The 13,896-nt window shown below is 42.6% G+C and overlaps 3 protein-coding genes across 3 annotated transcripts in view; all 3 read right to left on the bottom strand.

Annotated features, from left to right (window-relative positions):
* Positions 1-13,896, bottom strand: part of LOC309384270 (uncharacterized protein) — a 122,040-nt gene that overhangs the window by 99,907 nt on the left and 8,237 nt on the right. The gene's annotated exons all lie outside the window — the stretch shown is intronic.
* LOC309384266 (uncharacterized protein) overlaps positions 1-13,896 on the bottom strand; it is a 162,943-nt gene that overhangs the window by 20,133 nt on the left and 128,914 nt on the right. The gene's annotated exons all lie outside the window — the stretch shown is intronic.
* Positions 9,675-12,643, bottom strand: LOC309384269 (uncharacterized protein; the record flags this gene model as incomplete). Its single annotated transcript, XM_081937561.1, has 2 exons — positions 9,675-11,337; positions 11,590-12,643. 2 exons carry the CDS (start codon positions 12,641-12,643, stop codon positions 10,856-10,858), a joined length of 1,536 nt encoding a protein of 511 aa, XP_081793687.1. The 3' UTR covers positions 9,675-10,855.

The following is a 13,896-nucleotide window of genomic DNA, read 5'->3' on the forward strand; positions in this document are numbered from 1 at the left end:
AAACAACAGTAAAGCAGCTCACCAGCTCAAATCCCTCTGCAACTCAGACTAACACAAGCACAACCAGGCCCCCACCCAAACAGAACACGCCCCCATCCAATCAGAGCACAGCCAAACTCCCATCCAATCAGAACACAGCCAAGCCCCCTACCAATCAGAATACACCTCCACCCAATCAGAATGCAGCCAAGCTCCCACCCAATCAGCACAAACCCCCACTGGCAGTTAAAAGGAGGAACCGGCTGAGATCTCACATTGCTCCTGGAAGCACCAAGCCGGAAGCACCAAGCCGGAAGCACCAGCCTGAAGATGATGAATGAGACTTCATCGAAACGTCGTGAAGATACTTCCAATTCTACGCGGGAGAAAACCCGAACAACCAAAGACATACATACAAACACCCGCGAAAACCTCAGAAAACAAATATCGTACCTCTACGGGGAGGAAATCCACCATCTGACCAGGACCTACGAAAAACTCGAAGTCCAAAGAGCTTCCATTTTATGTGACCTCACATTCCTACGCAACTGCCGAGATCAAATTTAACCCCCACATGCTTCCAATTAAAATTCCACTCCAACTCTACAGCCACCAAACGCATCCTGAAAAGAACAGAAATGGCCCTAATTAGAAATGAACTTCACACAAAAAGATTCCACCTAGACCGAATCAACAAAAATCTCCTTACACTTCACCTCAAACTCAGCAACAAGATCCACCCCACACTTTGGGACAAATCCAAACAACTCGCCACCTGGAGAGCCGAAACACAGACCACCCTCAAGACAGACACACATACCAATAAACTCCGAAGACTAAAAGAACGCCAGAAACAAACCCCTCCCCCCTCACAGCCACACATGAAACAAACAGTGCATAACATCTCAGATAAGATCCTCACCAAAGCTGAAACCAATGTCCTTGCCAGAGGATTCAACTTTGCAGTCGCTCCCAAACACATCCCCACTGAAACCATTATATGCGGAGTTGAAACCAGCCTGACCAAAATCAACCCCGATGACGCTAACAGAATCAGACTCGAAATCACCAACATCCTCTGCACCAGCAAGCCCCCCAAAAGCAACTTACCCAAAGAGGAACAGACAGCACTACTTAACCTAAAAGAAGACACTAACATAATAATCCTTCCAGCAGACAAGGGGAACGCCACGGTGGTCATGAACACATCTGACTACCAAACCAAATTAACCAACCTACTCCAAGACTCCACTTACAAACCCCTAAGCACGGATCCCACCACCTACTTAGAAAAAACCACCAGATCCAAAATAAAAGCCTCCCCCATCAGCGAAGAGATTCAGCAAAGAATCATTCCCAGAGAAAAATCATCCAGATGCCCTAAGCTCTATGGTCTCCCCAAGATACACAAAGAATGAACCCCACTCAGACCCATAGTCAGCTCCATAGGCTCACCTCTACAAAACCTAGCCAAATTTCTCGCCAAACAACTACAGCCCTATGCAGAATCCATCACCTCACACGTAAAAAACTCATTCCAGTTCATAGAGATCATAAAGAAACAAAACTTACAGCCCAGCGACCTACTCGTGAGCTTCGATGTTGTATCCCTCTTCACCCAAGTACCAATCAAAGAAGCCTTGACAGCTATCCAAAACAAATACAACCCCCCCAAACATATCCTAGATCTGACCAACCACTGCCTATCCAACACATACTTCATCTATAACGGACAAAAATACAAACAAATAGAAGGAGCACCCATGGGATCACCCCTCTCACCTGTCATTGCTAACCTCTTCATGGAACACTTTGAAACCCAAGCTCTAGAAAAATCCGATCACAAACCCAAACTCTGGCTCAGATATGTAGACGACACCTTCATAATCTGGCCACATGGGAAAGATAAACTGGACAACTTCCTCACACACCTCAACAGCCTACACCCCAAAATACAGTTCACCATGGAAACAGAAGCCAATAACCAACTCCCCTTCCTGGATGTCTTAGTATATATATATAATTTATAGACCGCCCCCTCTCCCCAAAGGGACTCGGGGCGGTGTACAGACCACAATAAAACAATATACAAACTTAGATAAGTATAAATACCCATTAAAACAAATTATATGATAGGCTGTACAGTTATAGTTAAAAATTAAAACAACCTAAAAAATCTATCCCTAAACATTTTAAATTTAAAATTTAAAATATAGGCTAGAGGGACACAAAAGCTACAGTTAGGCCAGGCCAGCTAAGTTAAAGAGGTGGGTCTTAAGTTTTTCATGGAAGGAGCGGAGATCGGTCGTTATTCTACTGTCGGGGGGGAGGTCATTCCAGAGGGTCGGGCCCATCACAGAGAAGGCCCTACTCCTGGGCGTCGCCCGCTGGCACTGCCTAGTGGACAGCACCCGGAGGAGTCCCTCCCTGTGAGAGCGAATCGGCCGCAGGGATGTATGGGGCAGGATGTGATCCCGCAGGTAGCTAGGTGGCAGGTAGCCATCACGGTGATTGGTCGAATCGGACGTGTCCAGATATCTGTGATCAAAGCATCAAACCACGCTAGAGAATTACAATCATCTGAAACACAAGCATATTCAGCTTCAGTAGATGAACATGAAACAAAACTCTATTTTTTCACTTGCCAGTAAACAGGACATCCATTCAGGAACATCATGTAACCAGAAGTACTTTTGCGTGATTTCTTATCACTTGCCCAATCAGAATCGGCATAACAACATAACTTTGCATGATCAGTGTGTGTTGGTTCTAGCAATAACTTCATGTGTTTAGTGTGTTTCAGGTATTTCAATAACTTCTTAATGCATGTCCAATGAAATTGTGTTGCCTTACCTACGTGTCGTGATAAAAGATTAACACTAAGTGCAATGTCGGGTCTGGTCCAACTACTAATGTACAACAGTGACCCAATGACTGAACGATAAAGTGTTTGATCCTCGAACTCAGGACTTGGTTAATGTGTTAAGTTGTGAAAATCTGTTTGCATGGGTGTCTTTGTTGTGTTAGCATCTTTCATATTGCAATGATGCAAAATGTGGTCAATTTTCTCCTCTTGTGAAAGACTAAATCCCTTCTGTGTTTTTTCAATCTGAACACCTAAATAAGTGCTAATGTGTCCTAAAGATTTGAGTGTGAAGTATCTCTGCAAACGTTTAGCAAAAATCTCACTCATTTTCTTATTTGGACCAATGTAAACAATATCATCAACATAAACAAGAATTATCTCATATGCATTGTTAGATCTTTTTGTGAACACGCATTCATCAGTTTCAGACTTAATAAAGCCCATTGAATTTAGTTTATCAGTAAGACATAAATACCACATTAAACCTGACTGTTTCAGTCCATAAAGACTTTTGTTCAGGAACCAGGTATCCCCTTCTTGCTTTCGGAATCCTGGAGGGCTTCTCACGTAGATCTCTTCATCTAGGTCTGCATGTAGATAAGCTGTGTCCACATCAAATTGGAAAACTTCTAAACCAAGAATAGTTGCAGTGGTTAAAGCAATTTTTACACTCTCAGTTCTGACTGTTGGTGAGTAAGTGTTTGTGTAGTCCTCAGGATAACGTTGAGCGAAACCCTGAGCTACAAGTCTGGCTTTGTATAAAGACTCACCATTCGGTTTCTTCTTGATTCTGTAGACCCATCGAGTGCCAATGACTTTCTTGTTTGCTGGAGGTTTTGCAGGTGTAAATACATTAAGTTTCTTTAAACTGTCCATTTCATCCTGCATTGCATCATACCATTTGTCTTGCTCCAAATCAGGAAGCTGTTTGATTTGTGTGAATGTCTCAGGAGGAAGAGTAACGTTGCAAACCAAAGGTAATGGTGTTTTTGTCAGTTGCCAAGAGTATCGTTGTGGAGGGATTCCTTTTGTGACCCTCTTGGAATGTCTCGGAACAACAGTCCATTCTTCTTCTTCGTCCTTGTCCTCACGTTCATCGCTAGCATCAGCATCCGCGGCTTGCGAAGACGGAACATCAGGTTGTGAAGAACTGGTAGAAGGAATATCTGCTTGTAAATTGTCATCAGGCTGCGTGGCATCTGCAATATCATCTCTAGGAAAATAAACTCCAGGATCATTAGAATGAATTCTGGACCAGTCAATATCTTCCTCAAAATTAGCAGATTGTGAAATGACAATCACATGTTTAGGATCAATAAATTTGCTCCATTTTGAGTTATCATCAATACCCATAAATCTCAGTCTCTTTGCTACTGGATCTCCCTTTCTTCTTTGAGTTAAGGGAATGTTCACCACAGCGTATGAACCAAAAATGTGGAGGTTCTTGAGATCAGGCTTGTAGCCATACATCATGTAGAAAGGAGTTTGATTGATTACACTGCTCCAAGTATGGTTGACAATGTAATTTGCATATTTGATTGCTTCACCCCAATATATGCTACCGAGATTGGCATCTTCTAAGAGACAACGCATCATGGTTTGTAGAACCCCTTGTCTTCTTTCTACGACTCCGTTGTGAGCTGGTGTATATGGAGTGGATGTCTGATGAAGAATTCCATTCTTACGCATCCAGTCCTGGAAACGCTGAGACATGAATTCTGCACCACGGTCACTCTGGATTCTGGCGATGTGAACTTGGTATTGTGTAGAAACAAAAACTGCAAAGTCTTTAAAGATCTGAAAGGTCTCAGATTTCTCTCTCATAGGATATACAAATCCCTATCTAGAATGATTATCTACAATTGTTAGAAAATACTTTCTACCACCAAATGATGGTGGGAAAGGACCCACTATGTCAGTGTGTACCAAATCAAAAATGCGTGTTGACAGGCGTGTAGCGTGTTTGGGAATTGCAGCTGCTTTGGATTTAGCTTTCCTGCAAACTGCACAATCCAAAAACACCTTATACCCCTTTAGATCCAAACCTTTTGCGAACTCCGGCATCTTTCTAAGAACACAGAAACTGGCGTGCCCCAATCTTCTATGCCACTTGTGGATACACCTGGAATGCAAAGGTTTACCAGTTAGTGAATTTTCAACATTAACAGTTTCATGAGGAACCTCAGGCTTGCTCTGAGCAACTTGCTTCTGTTTTCTCTGTTTGTTGGCTTTAGGAGCCTTTGGAGTAGCAATGGGTTCTCTCTCTGAACCAACTCTTTCTGGGCCCGTGCTGTCCCTTTTTGGAGTTTGCATACTTGCCTGTGCTCTTGGCTTTAAGTAATACATACCACCAATCAGCATGGTTTCAGCAACAATAGCTCCATCTTTAACTATGTAACTTGCTTTCTCGAGGTGGTGAACCTGGAACTTTAACTCTCTAGACAAGTGACTTTGACTAAGCAAATTACTGGTTGCTGAAGGTATGTAATAAACATCAGGGATGAATGTATCGAGCTCTTCAATGTAAACAGTTCCTTTTCCCATAACCTTACAAGTGTGGTTGGAGAAGGAGTACAATTCTCGATATTCGGGCTCCGGATCGCCCATCTGTGTGAAAAATTCCTTTCTGTAGGTAACGTGTGAAGCTGCTCCAATATCTAAAGTCCACAAAAGACGTCTGTCGTACTTTGGATCAGGTTGTGGAACGTTGGTTATGGCGAATGTTGCGAGCAATGTTCCCTCTAATTTTTTTTCAGTGTGTGTGGAAAAGTATAGTGTTTGAGCGGCATATTTTCATGCCTGAGCACCTGATTTTTTTTAGCCATAATTGCCATCAGAGCAGATGTTGGGGAGGGGGGTAAGGAGGTAAAGGGTCCCCTTCCTCTCCCTCAGACCCCCAAGAAGGAAGGAAGGGAAGGGAGGGGGAGGGAAAGGAAAGGAAATGGGAAAGAAGAAAAAGAAAGGAAAAGAGAAGAAAGGAAAATGGAAAGGAAATGGAAAAGAAGGAAAGGAAAAAAGGAAAGGAAATGGGAAAGAAGAAAGGAAAGGAAAAGAGAAAGGAAAGGAAAAAAGAAGGGAAAGGAAAAAGTGAAATTAGTGAATTAATTAATTGCATAGTGAAATTAACACCAACTGTAGCATCTCTGTCTAGTTGTATTTATCTTTAACAAACAAACAAAAATCAAGCAGGGTGATAGATTGCAGAACAGCTTTCAGAAGTGAGCAATATGAAGACCTTTTCTTGAGCTTTACTTCAGGAAATCAGAAGAAAGAATAATCACTATGTAGTGAGCAGACTAACCCGATTAGTTCACTTCCAAAAACTACAGGAAAAACATGATATTATAGAAAAACACAAAAAAGTTCTGGTTTCTTGGCAGCAAAGTGCTGTGCAAGTCACTCAGTAGTGATTCATTAGCACTTCCTCAGTTATCCTGCATTTTAAAAAAAAGCTAGCAGAAAGCCCTAACATTAGCTGACTTAGGCTAGCAACATCAAAAGAGCTCTGAAAAAAAAATCCAAAGAGATGAGGATTCTGCTTCCATCATTAAAGAGAGCTGTCAATTTACAATTATCAAAAACAAGATACCATTTATTTGGCCTCTGCACCAATCCATCCTCAAACTTTTGCCCCATATTCATGAGACGTAGAAATCACAGGATGAAAGGTATGGGACTTGAGTTTATTTATTAGATTTTTATCCCACCTTTATTACTTCATAGGTAACTCAAGAAAGTGAACATACATAAATACTTGGGTATGGAGAAAGGAAGGGAAGTGGAAAAGAAAGAAAGGAAAAAGGAAAGGAAAGGAGAAAAGAAAGCAAAAGAGAAAGGAAAGGAAAAGAGAAAGGAAAGGAAAAGGAAAAGGAAAGGAAGATAGAAGAAGGACAGAAAGGGAAAAGGAAAGAGTGGAATTGTACTGCTCAAAAACCAAGTCTCAAAATCCTGTGGACCCCTTTCTCAGGCAGTCCAATTCCCCGCTGCTTCCCTCTCTCTGCAAAGCGAAGGGATCTCAGAACGGCTGCCTAGCTCAGAACGGGGCTTCAGACGCAATGCCTGAGAAACCCCAGATGTGCAGGGAAATGCAGGCTACCACCAGCGAATCGCGTTTTCCCAGGAACCAACGAAGCCCCAGAGGACGAATGAGAATTCTCTCTTCCATAGCGTCATCGGTCTCTGGGTAGAGTCTTCCTTGATTTGACCAATCACCAGATGGAGGAGAGAGTTCAGTGCAGAGAGAGGAGAGGGGCGATATTTTCAGTAATATTTTAAGACGTTAAAAAACACTGCGCGCAGTTTGAAACTTCTGCACGGTGTTTTCTTGTTATGTGCGCGGCCGCGCAGGTGCACAGCTTAGAGGGAACAGTGGTTGCGAGTGGAGCTTGTGGATCACACCTTGGACCATGTCTTCCGCCTCTATCTCTGCCTCTGGAGTCTGTTCCTCTGGGCTGGTATGTGACGGGAGCTGGAACTCGTTGGGGACAATCCCGGGTGTCATGTCCCATACAGTTGCAGATGTAGCATCTTGGCATCCTTGGAGCGTAGCCTCTTGCTCAGAAGGGACGTCTAGCTGGAGCTTTTGATGCTGGGGGTCGTTGCAGATGTGGTGTAGCTAATTTGATAGCTTCCTCCTCAACTAAAAGTCTGCATACATTATTAACAGTGCGTTGAGCAATAGGCACGTGGTTAATCTTTGCAATGGCATCTTTCCATTCATAATTCAATGAGTTAATGATGATGCTGATCATTTGGATATCATCAATAACATGGCCACTTTCTCTCAATTCACTTCTCATTCTTTTCAGTTTGGTCAAATGTCCACCAATTCGTTCACCAGGTTTCAACTTCGAACCATGGAACTCAGACATGAGCAAAAATGAAGATTCAATTGAAATGGGCCTGTAGCAATCTTCCAAAATAGCCCAAATTTGTTAGGCTGTTGCATCAGGTGGAAAGGTAACCTGCAATTCAGTATCCATGGACATCAACAATGTTGTACAGGCCCTAGTGTCAGGCCTGTAGTTATGTTCTTTTTAGGATCTTTGGCCTGCCACACTTTTTATTAATTTCCTATGCTGTTTCATTAGTGTAGTAGTTGGGAGGGGGGAATAGAAAGGAGTAGGATTGTGGAATGTATTGTTGACATTCTTTTATAGAAGCCAAGGTCATCTTTTGTCTCCGCACCTCGACACCTGACCGGAAGCAGAGGGGTGTAGATGCCAGTGTGGAAGATGAAGATTGGAACATGTGATGGATTGTGGGTGTGGGGATAAGATCATGAACTTTCAACTAGGTGGAATCCCAGGAAGCAAATCAGATTTGGGATTTCATAGCACAATGCCAACATGTCTGTCTTATTAAATTGGAACTTTAAGGAAGTTTTGTCTTTGATTCTGATTTAATTCTGCATGATATTTGGAACATTGACATCTAGTCTCTAGGTCTCTTATTGCAGGAGTCCATGGTTGGGCAGGAGGATTAAAAAACATACAATGGGTACCTTCTCTGCGAAGCAAGAGTGCAATCTCACTAACCCAGGCTTTATAATTCTCTCCTGACTCTAATTTTGACTCACCAGTGAAAGGAGTGACAGAAAATGCCTGTTGAGGGATATACATTTGAACAACTTGCTTTGCAGGTTGAAAAGCTGGCTGTTGAGACAGAGGAGGCTGCAATTTCACGATTGGTGCTTGAGTAGCAACATTAAATTGGCCTGATTGAGGGGCTGGCCTTTGCCTTTGCCTTGTTCCATCTAGGGAAAATCCAACACCACCAGGGGGAGTTGAAGATTTAACCTTTGGAGGCATTTGTTGCATTGCAGATTGGACATCTGGACGAGCTACAGATGTAACATGCATATATGCTCTCTGCATTAAAATATTTCCGCCAGGAGATGGCAGTGCAGCATCACTTCTTGGCTGCAGAATTTTTGCATGCTTGGCATAAGTAGTAGAATAGAGATCATGTGACCTTGGTGACGTGTACATATCTCTGTTCTGATTTGTCTGATGCTTTTTTTTACCAGGGGCTGTGTCTTAGGTTGTGGGGAAGAAGGCAAGATGGCATCCTCAGACATTTTGGAAATGGGGAAACCCCTCCTACTTGCCTCTAGCCTTTCATAGTGTTTTCTAGCTTGAAAAACCTGTTTTTCAAAAAAGTCTATCCGGTCACGATGGCTTTTCATATCTTCCCCTGGGCCTGAGAAGGATTCATAAGTTTCACTTTCTGCGTGGGGGTGAATTTTCTCTGCCTGCTGTTGCTGCGAGGGGTTTGGCCAGACATCAATTGTTTCATAATCTACAAGAGTTTGGGAGTGAATTTGCTCTGGCAACGTGGAACGCTTTGGTTTAGCCCCGAGCGCTTCATAATCTCTTGGAGATATTTGGGAACGTGCATAATCAGAAGGAATATTTACTGACCTCAGTCTGTAGATTCCACCTCCTGTAGCAGTTTCCCCCACAGCAGATTCTTCTTTTGGCCCGGCTGTTGAAGAAATTCGGTGCTTTGGAAGCCAGCTTGAGAAATCTTCCAGTTCTGTGTCAGAGGGAAGGGATCCCTCTGAATGCGCCTCATCTTTGCCTTTTTTCTTTTTCTTCCTTGGCATGGTTAAAAAGTTGATTTACGCCGTACCTCAGCAGCTAGACCATTCTTTCTAATTAGCTTATCTCTTGAAGATAACTTGGAAGGAAACAGCCGTAAATTATAGCCATCCTTCTGCTGCTATTATTGTCAGGGGAAATTTCACCCTGAGCTAATGAGGTCTTAGACCGACGGCTTTTCCAAACAGCATATTTTCAGAGAAGCGAAAGTAAGATCCAGTAACAAGTTCTAATTAAAAACAAACTTTAATATGAAAATAAGAAATAAGAAAATAAACAAATCTATCTAATTGTTACATTTTGGCAAGAGCAGTTTGTCGCCCAGCTTCTTGGCAGACGAACAGAAGATCAAAAGTAAAGAAGTCTCTGGAATGTGTGTGAGCAGGCGCAGTACATCACTCTCTGATAAAGCCTATGACCCGCACAGTAATTCATCAGTTCGGCTAGCAAACAATTAATGCAGTGACAGGGGAGGCCTCCAAGGAATTTTTTCTAGCTCTGAGTAGACAGTGTTCTGCTTAGCGACTCGCACATTTGATTAATGGCTGCATCACCTATCCGCTCACACAGGGAGGGACACCTCCTGGTGCCGTCCGCTAGGCAGTGTCAGCGGGCGACACCTAGGAGTAGGTCCTTCTCTGTGATGGGCCCAACCCTCTGGAATGACCTCCCCCCCGACATCCGAACCACCACCGACCTCCGTTCCTTCTGTCAAAAGTTAAAGACTCACCTATTTCAATCAGCTGGCCTGGCACTCTCTTAGTTTTACCTCCCGGGGATTTATTTTAATTGGGTTTGGGTTTTTAATTGGGGATGTTTTTAGGGTTTTAGAATATATTTATTTCTTGTACAGCCTATTTCCTCCATCCAAATGTATTTAATTGTTTTATGATTGTATTTTTATCTGCATTGACTGTACACCGCCCCGAGTCCCTTTTTGGGAGAGGGGGCGGTCTAGAAATCCAAGAAATAATAATAATAATAATAACAATCAGAGAGAGCAGGGGGATTCAGATAGTTAAGGAAAGCAATTTAACATCCATTGCAACCTGAAACCTTAATTCAAGGCCCATAATAGTTATATTTTAAGGAATTCTGGGGCTGAAAATCGGGCAAAACCAAGGTATAAGACTGAAACTCCACATGTGGGAATTCCATAATCAGCAGACAAAAGCTCAACCCAAAATTCCTTACTGAGGAATTCCTCTACTTCTGGAAAAGGAAATATCCAGAAGCTCTGCTGTTAACCAGAAATAGTAAACATTTTCCATTTTCCTTTTCACTCCACTTACAACTTTAATCATGAGAAATGTTTGAGCAAAACGAATCAGCCCAAAATTCGAACAATCAATTTCTCACCTATACTTTCAATGGGAGATCACAAATTAAATTCAAGGAGTCTATAAATTCATCTACCTTTCCTCATATGGATTATCTTGTGTGCAATAAGGGATGATTTATGCTTGAAGTAATGTCCACAGACTGGACATTTCAAAGATTTCTCCACGGTGTGAGTCCTCTGGTGTATCACTAGGTGGGAATTCCGACTGAAAGCTTTCCCACAATCAGGACATTCAAAGGGTTTCTCTCCTGTGAGAGTCCTCTGGTGTATCACTAGGTGGGCATTCTGACTGAAAGCTTTCCCACAGATAGGACATTCAAAGGGTTTCTCTCCTGTGTGAGTCCTCTGGTGTATCACCAGGTGGGAATTATGACTAAAACTTTTCCCACAATCAGGACATTCAAAGGGTTTCTCTCCTGTGTGAGTCCTCTGGTGTGTTACCAAAAAGGCATTCTGACTAAAACCTTTCCCACGATCAGGACATTCAAAGGGTTTCTCTCCTGTGTGAGTCCTCTGGTGTATCACTAGGTGGGCATTCTGACTGAAAGCTTTCCCACAGATAGGACATTCAAAGGGTTTCTCTCCTGTGTGAGTTTTCTGGTGTCTCACCAGGGTGCTATTATTACTAAAGCTTTTCCCACAGATAGGACATTCAAAGGGTTTCTCTCCTGTGTGTGTCCTCTGGTGTATCACCAGGTGGGAATTCAGACTGTAACTTTTCCCACAATCAGGACATTCAAAGGGTTTCTCTCCTGTGTGTGTCCTCTGGTGTCTCACCAGGCTGAAACTCAGACTAAAACTTTTCCCACAATCAGGACATTCAAAGGGTTTCTTTTTTATGTGTGTTTTCTGGTGTGTCACCAGAGAGGAATTCTGACTAAAGCTTTTCCCACAGATAGGACATTCAAAGGGTTTCTCACCTGTGTGAGTCCTCTGGTGTGTTACCAAAAAGGCATTCTGACTAAAACCTTTCCCACAATCAGGACATTCAAAGGGTTTCTCTCCTGTGTGAGTCTTCTGGTGTGTCACCAGGGTGCTATTATTACTAAAGCTTTTCCCACAGATAGGACATTCAAAGGGTTTCTCTCCTGTGTGAGTCCTCTGGTGTATCACTAGGTGGGCATTCTGACTGAAAGCTTTCCCACAGATAGGACATTCAAAGGGTTTCTCTCCTGTGTGAGTCCTCTGGTGTATCACCAGGTGGGAATTATGACTAAAACTTTTCCCACAATCAGGACATTCAAAGGGTTTCTTTTTTATGTGTGTTTTATGGTGTGTCACCAGATTGGAATTCTGACTAAAGCTTTTCCCACAAATAGGACATTCAAAGGGTTTCTCTCCTGTGTGAGTCCTCTGGTGTGTCATCAGATCGTAATTCTGACAAAAGCTTTTCCCACAGATAGGACATTCAAAGGGGTTCTCTCCTGTGTGAGTCCTCTGGTGTCTCACCAGGTTGAAACTCACACTAAAACTTTTCCCACAATCAGGACATTCAAAGGGTTTCTCTCCTGTGTGTGTCCTCTGGTGTCTCACCAGGTTGAAACTCACACTAAAACTTTTCCCACAATCAGGACATTCAAAGGGTTTCTCTCCTGTGTGAGTCTTCTGGTGTGTCACCAGGGTGCTATTATTAGTAAAGCTTTTCCCACAGATAGGACATTCAAAGGGTTTCTCTCCTGTGTGAGTCCTCTGGTGCATCACTAGGTTGCCATTCCGACTGAAAGTTTTCCCACAGATAGGACATTCAAAGGGTTTCTCTCCTGTGTGAGTCCTCTGGTGTTTCACCAGTATTGAATTATTACTAAAGCTTTTTCCACAATCAGAGCATTCAAAGCATTTCTCTCCTGTGTGCATCCTCTGGTGTGTCACCAGATTGGAATTATTACTGAAACTTTTCCCACAATCAGGACATTGAAAGGGTTTCTCTCCTGTGTGAGTCCTCTGGTGTATCACCAGGTGGGAATTCCGACTGAAACTTTTCCCAATCAGGACATTCAAAGGGGTTCTCTCCTGTGAGTCCTCTGGTGTATCACCAGGTGGGAATTCCGACTGAAACTTTTCCCAAAGTCAGGATATTCAAATGGTTTTTCTCTTGTGTGCGTGGTCTTGTGTTTCAGGAGTAGGGAATTTCTAATGAAACCTTTCCCACAATCTTGACACTTATAAGAATCCTCTGATGTATTACCAGGTGGAAATTATGACTGAAATGTCTCCCACAGTCAGGACATTGAATGGGTTTTTCTCATTTATGATTCCTCTAGGGTATCACCAAAATGGAATTATAACTGAAAGTTTTCCAACGATCAGGACATTCAAAGCATTTTTCTCCTATGTGAGTCTTCTGGTGTATCACCAAGCTGGAATTGTGACTTTCCCATAATCAGGACATTCAAAGGGTTTTTCTTCTGTGTCAGTTCTCTGGTGTCTCGTGAGATGGAAATTTCTACTGAAGCTTTTCCCACAATCTAAACACTCATACAGTTTCTCCCTGGAGTCAATCTACTGATGCATCAACAGTCTGAAATTGTGACTAATTTTTTTTCTACAATCAGGACATTCAAAGGGCTTCACTTTTGTGGGAGTCCTCGGGTGCTTCACCAGGGTGAAATTCTCACTGAAACTTTTCCCACAGAAAGGATGTTCAAATGGTTTTATTCCTGTGTGTGCATCGTTCAGTGTCTCAAGACCTGAGAATTTCTAATGACACTTTCACACAATCTGCACAGTCATATGTTTTCTCTCTCCTGTGAGTTATCGGATGCAGCACGATGTTGCCACGCTCACTCCAGCATTTACCACATTGGGAGCACTTTTGTGGCTTCCCACTTGTGTGGAGATGCTTCCATGAACAACAAGGGAGCAGTTGTGACCATAGTTTTTGCCACATTCAGTAAACAATGCCTTGCTTAATGGTACTTTTATTCAAGCAGTCTTCTTCCTCACATTACTGTCACCTACATTACTGTCTCTTGTACATGACTTTACTATTGATCTTTTCCTCCCAACAGACTTCCAGATTTTTATTTCCCCTTTTGCTGAATTATAAATAATCTTTCTTCACCTCTCATGTCAGTTATGCATAATCTGCTCATTTTTTCTTGATTTTC

This window comes from Natrix helvetica (assembly GCF_964273705.1).
Source record: "Natrix helvetica genome assembly, chromosome: 1".
NCBI lineage: Eukaryota > Metazoa > Chordata > Lepidosauria > Squamata > Natricidae > Natrix > Natrix helvetica.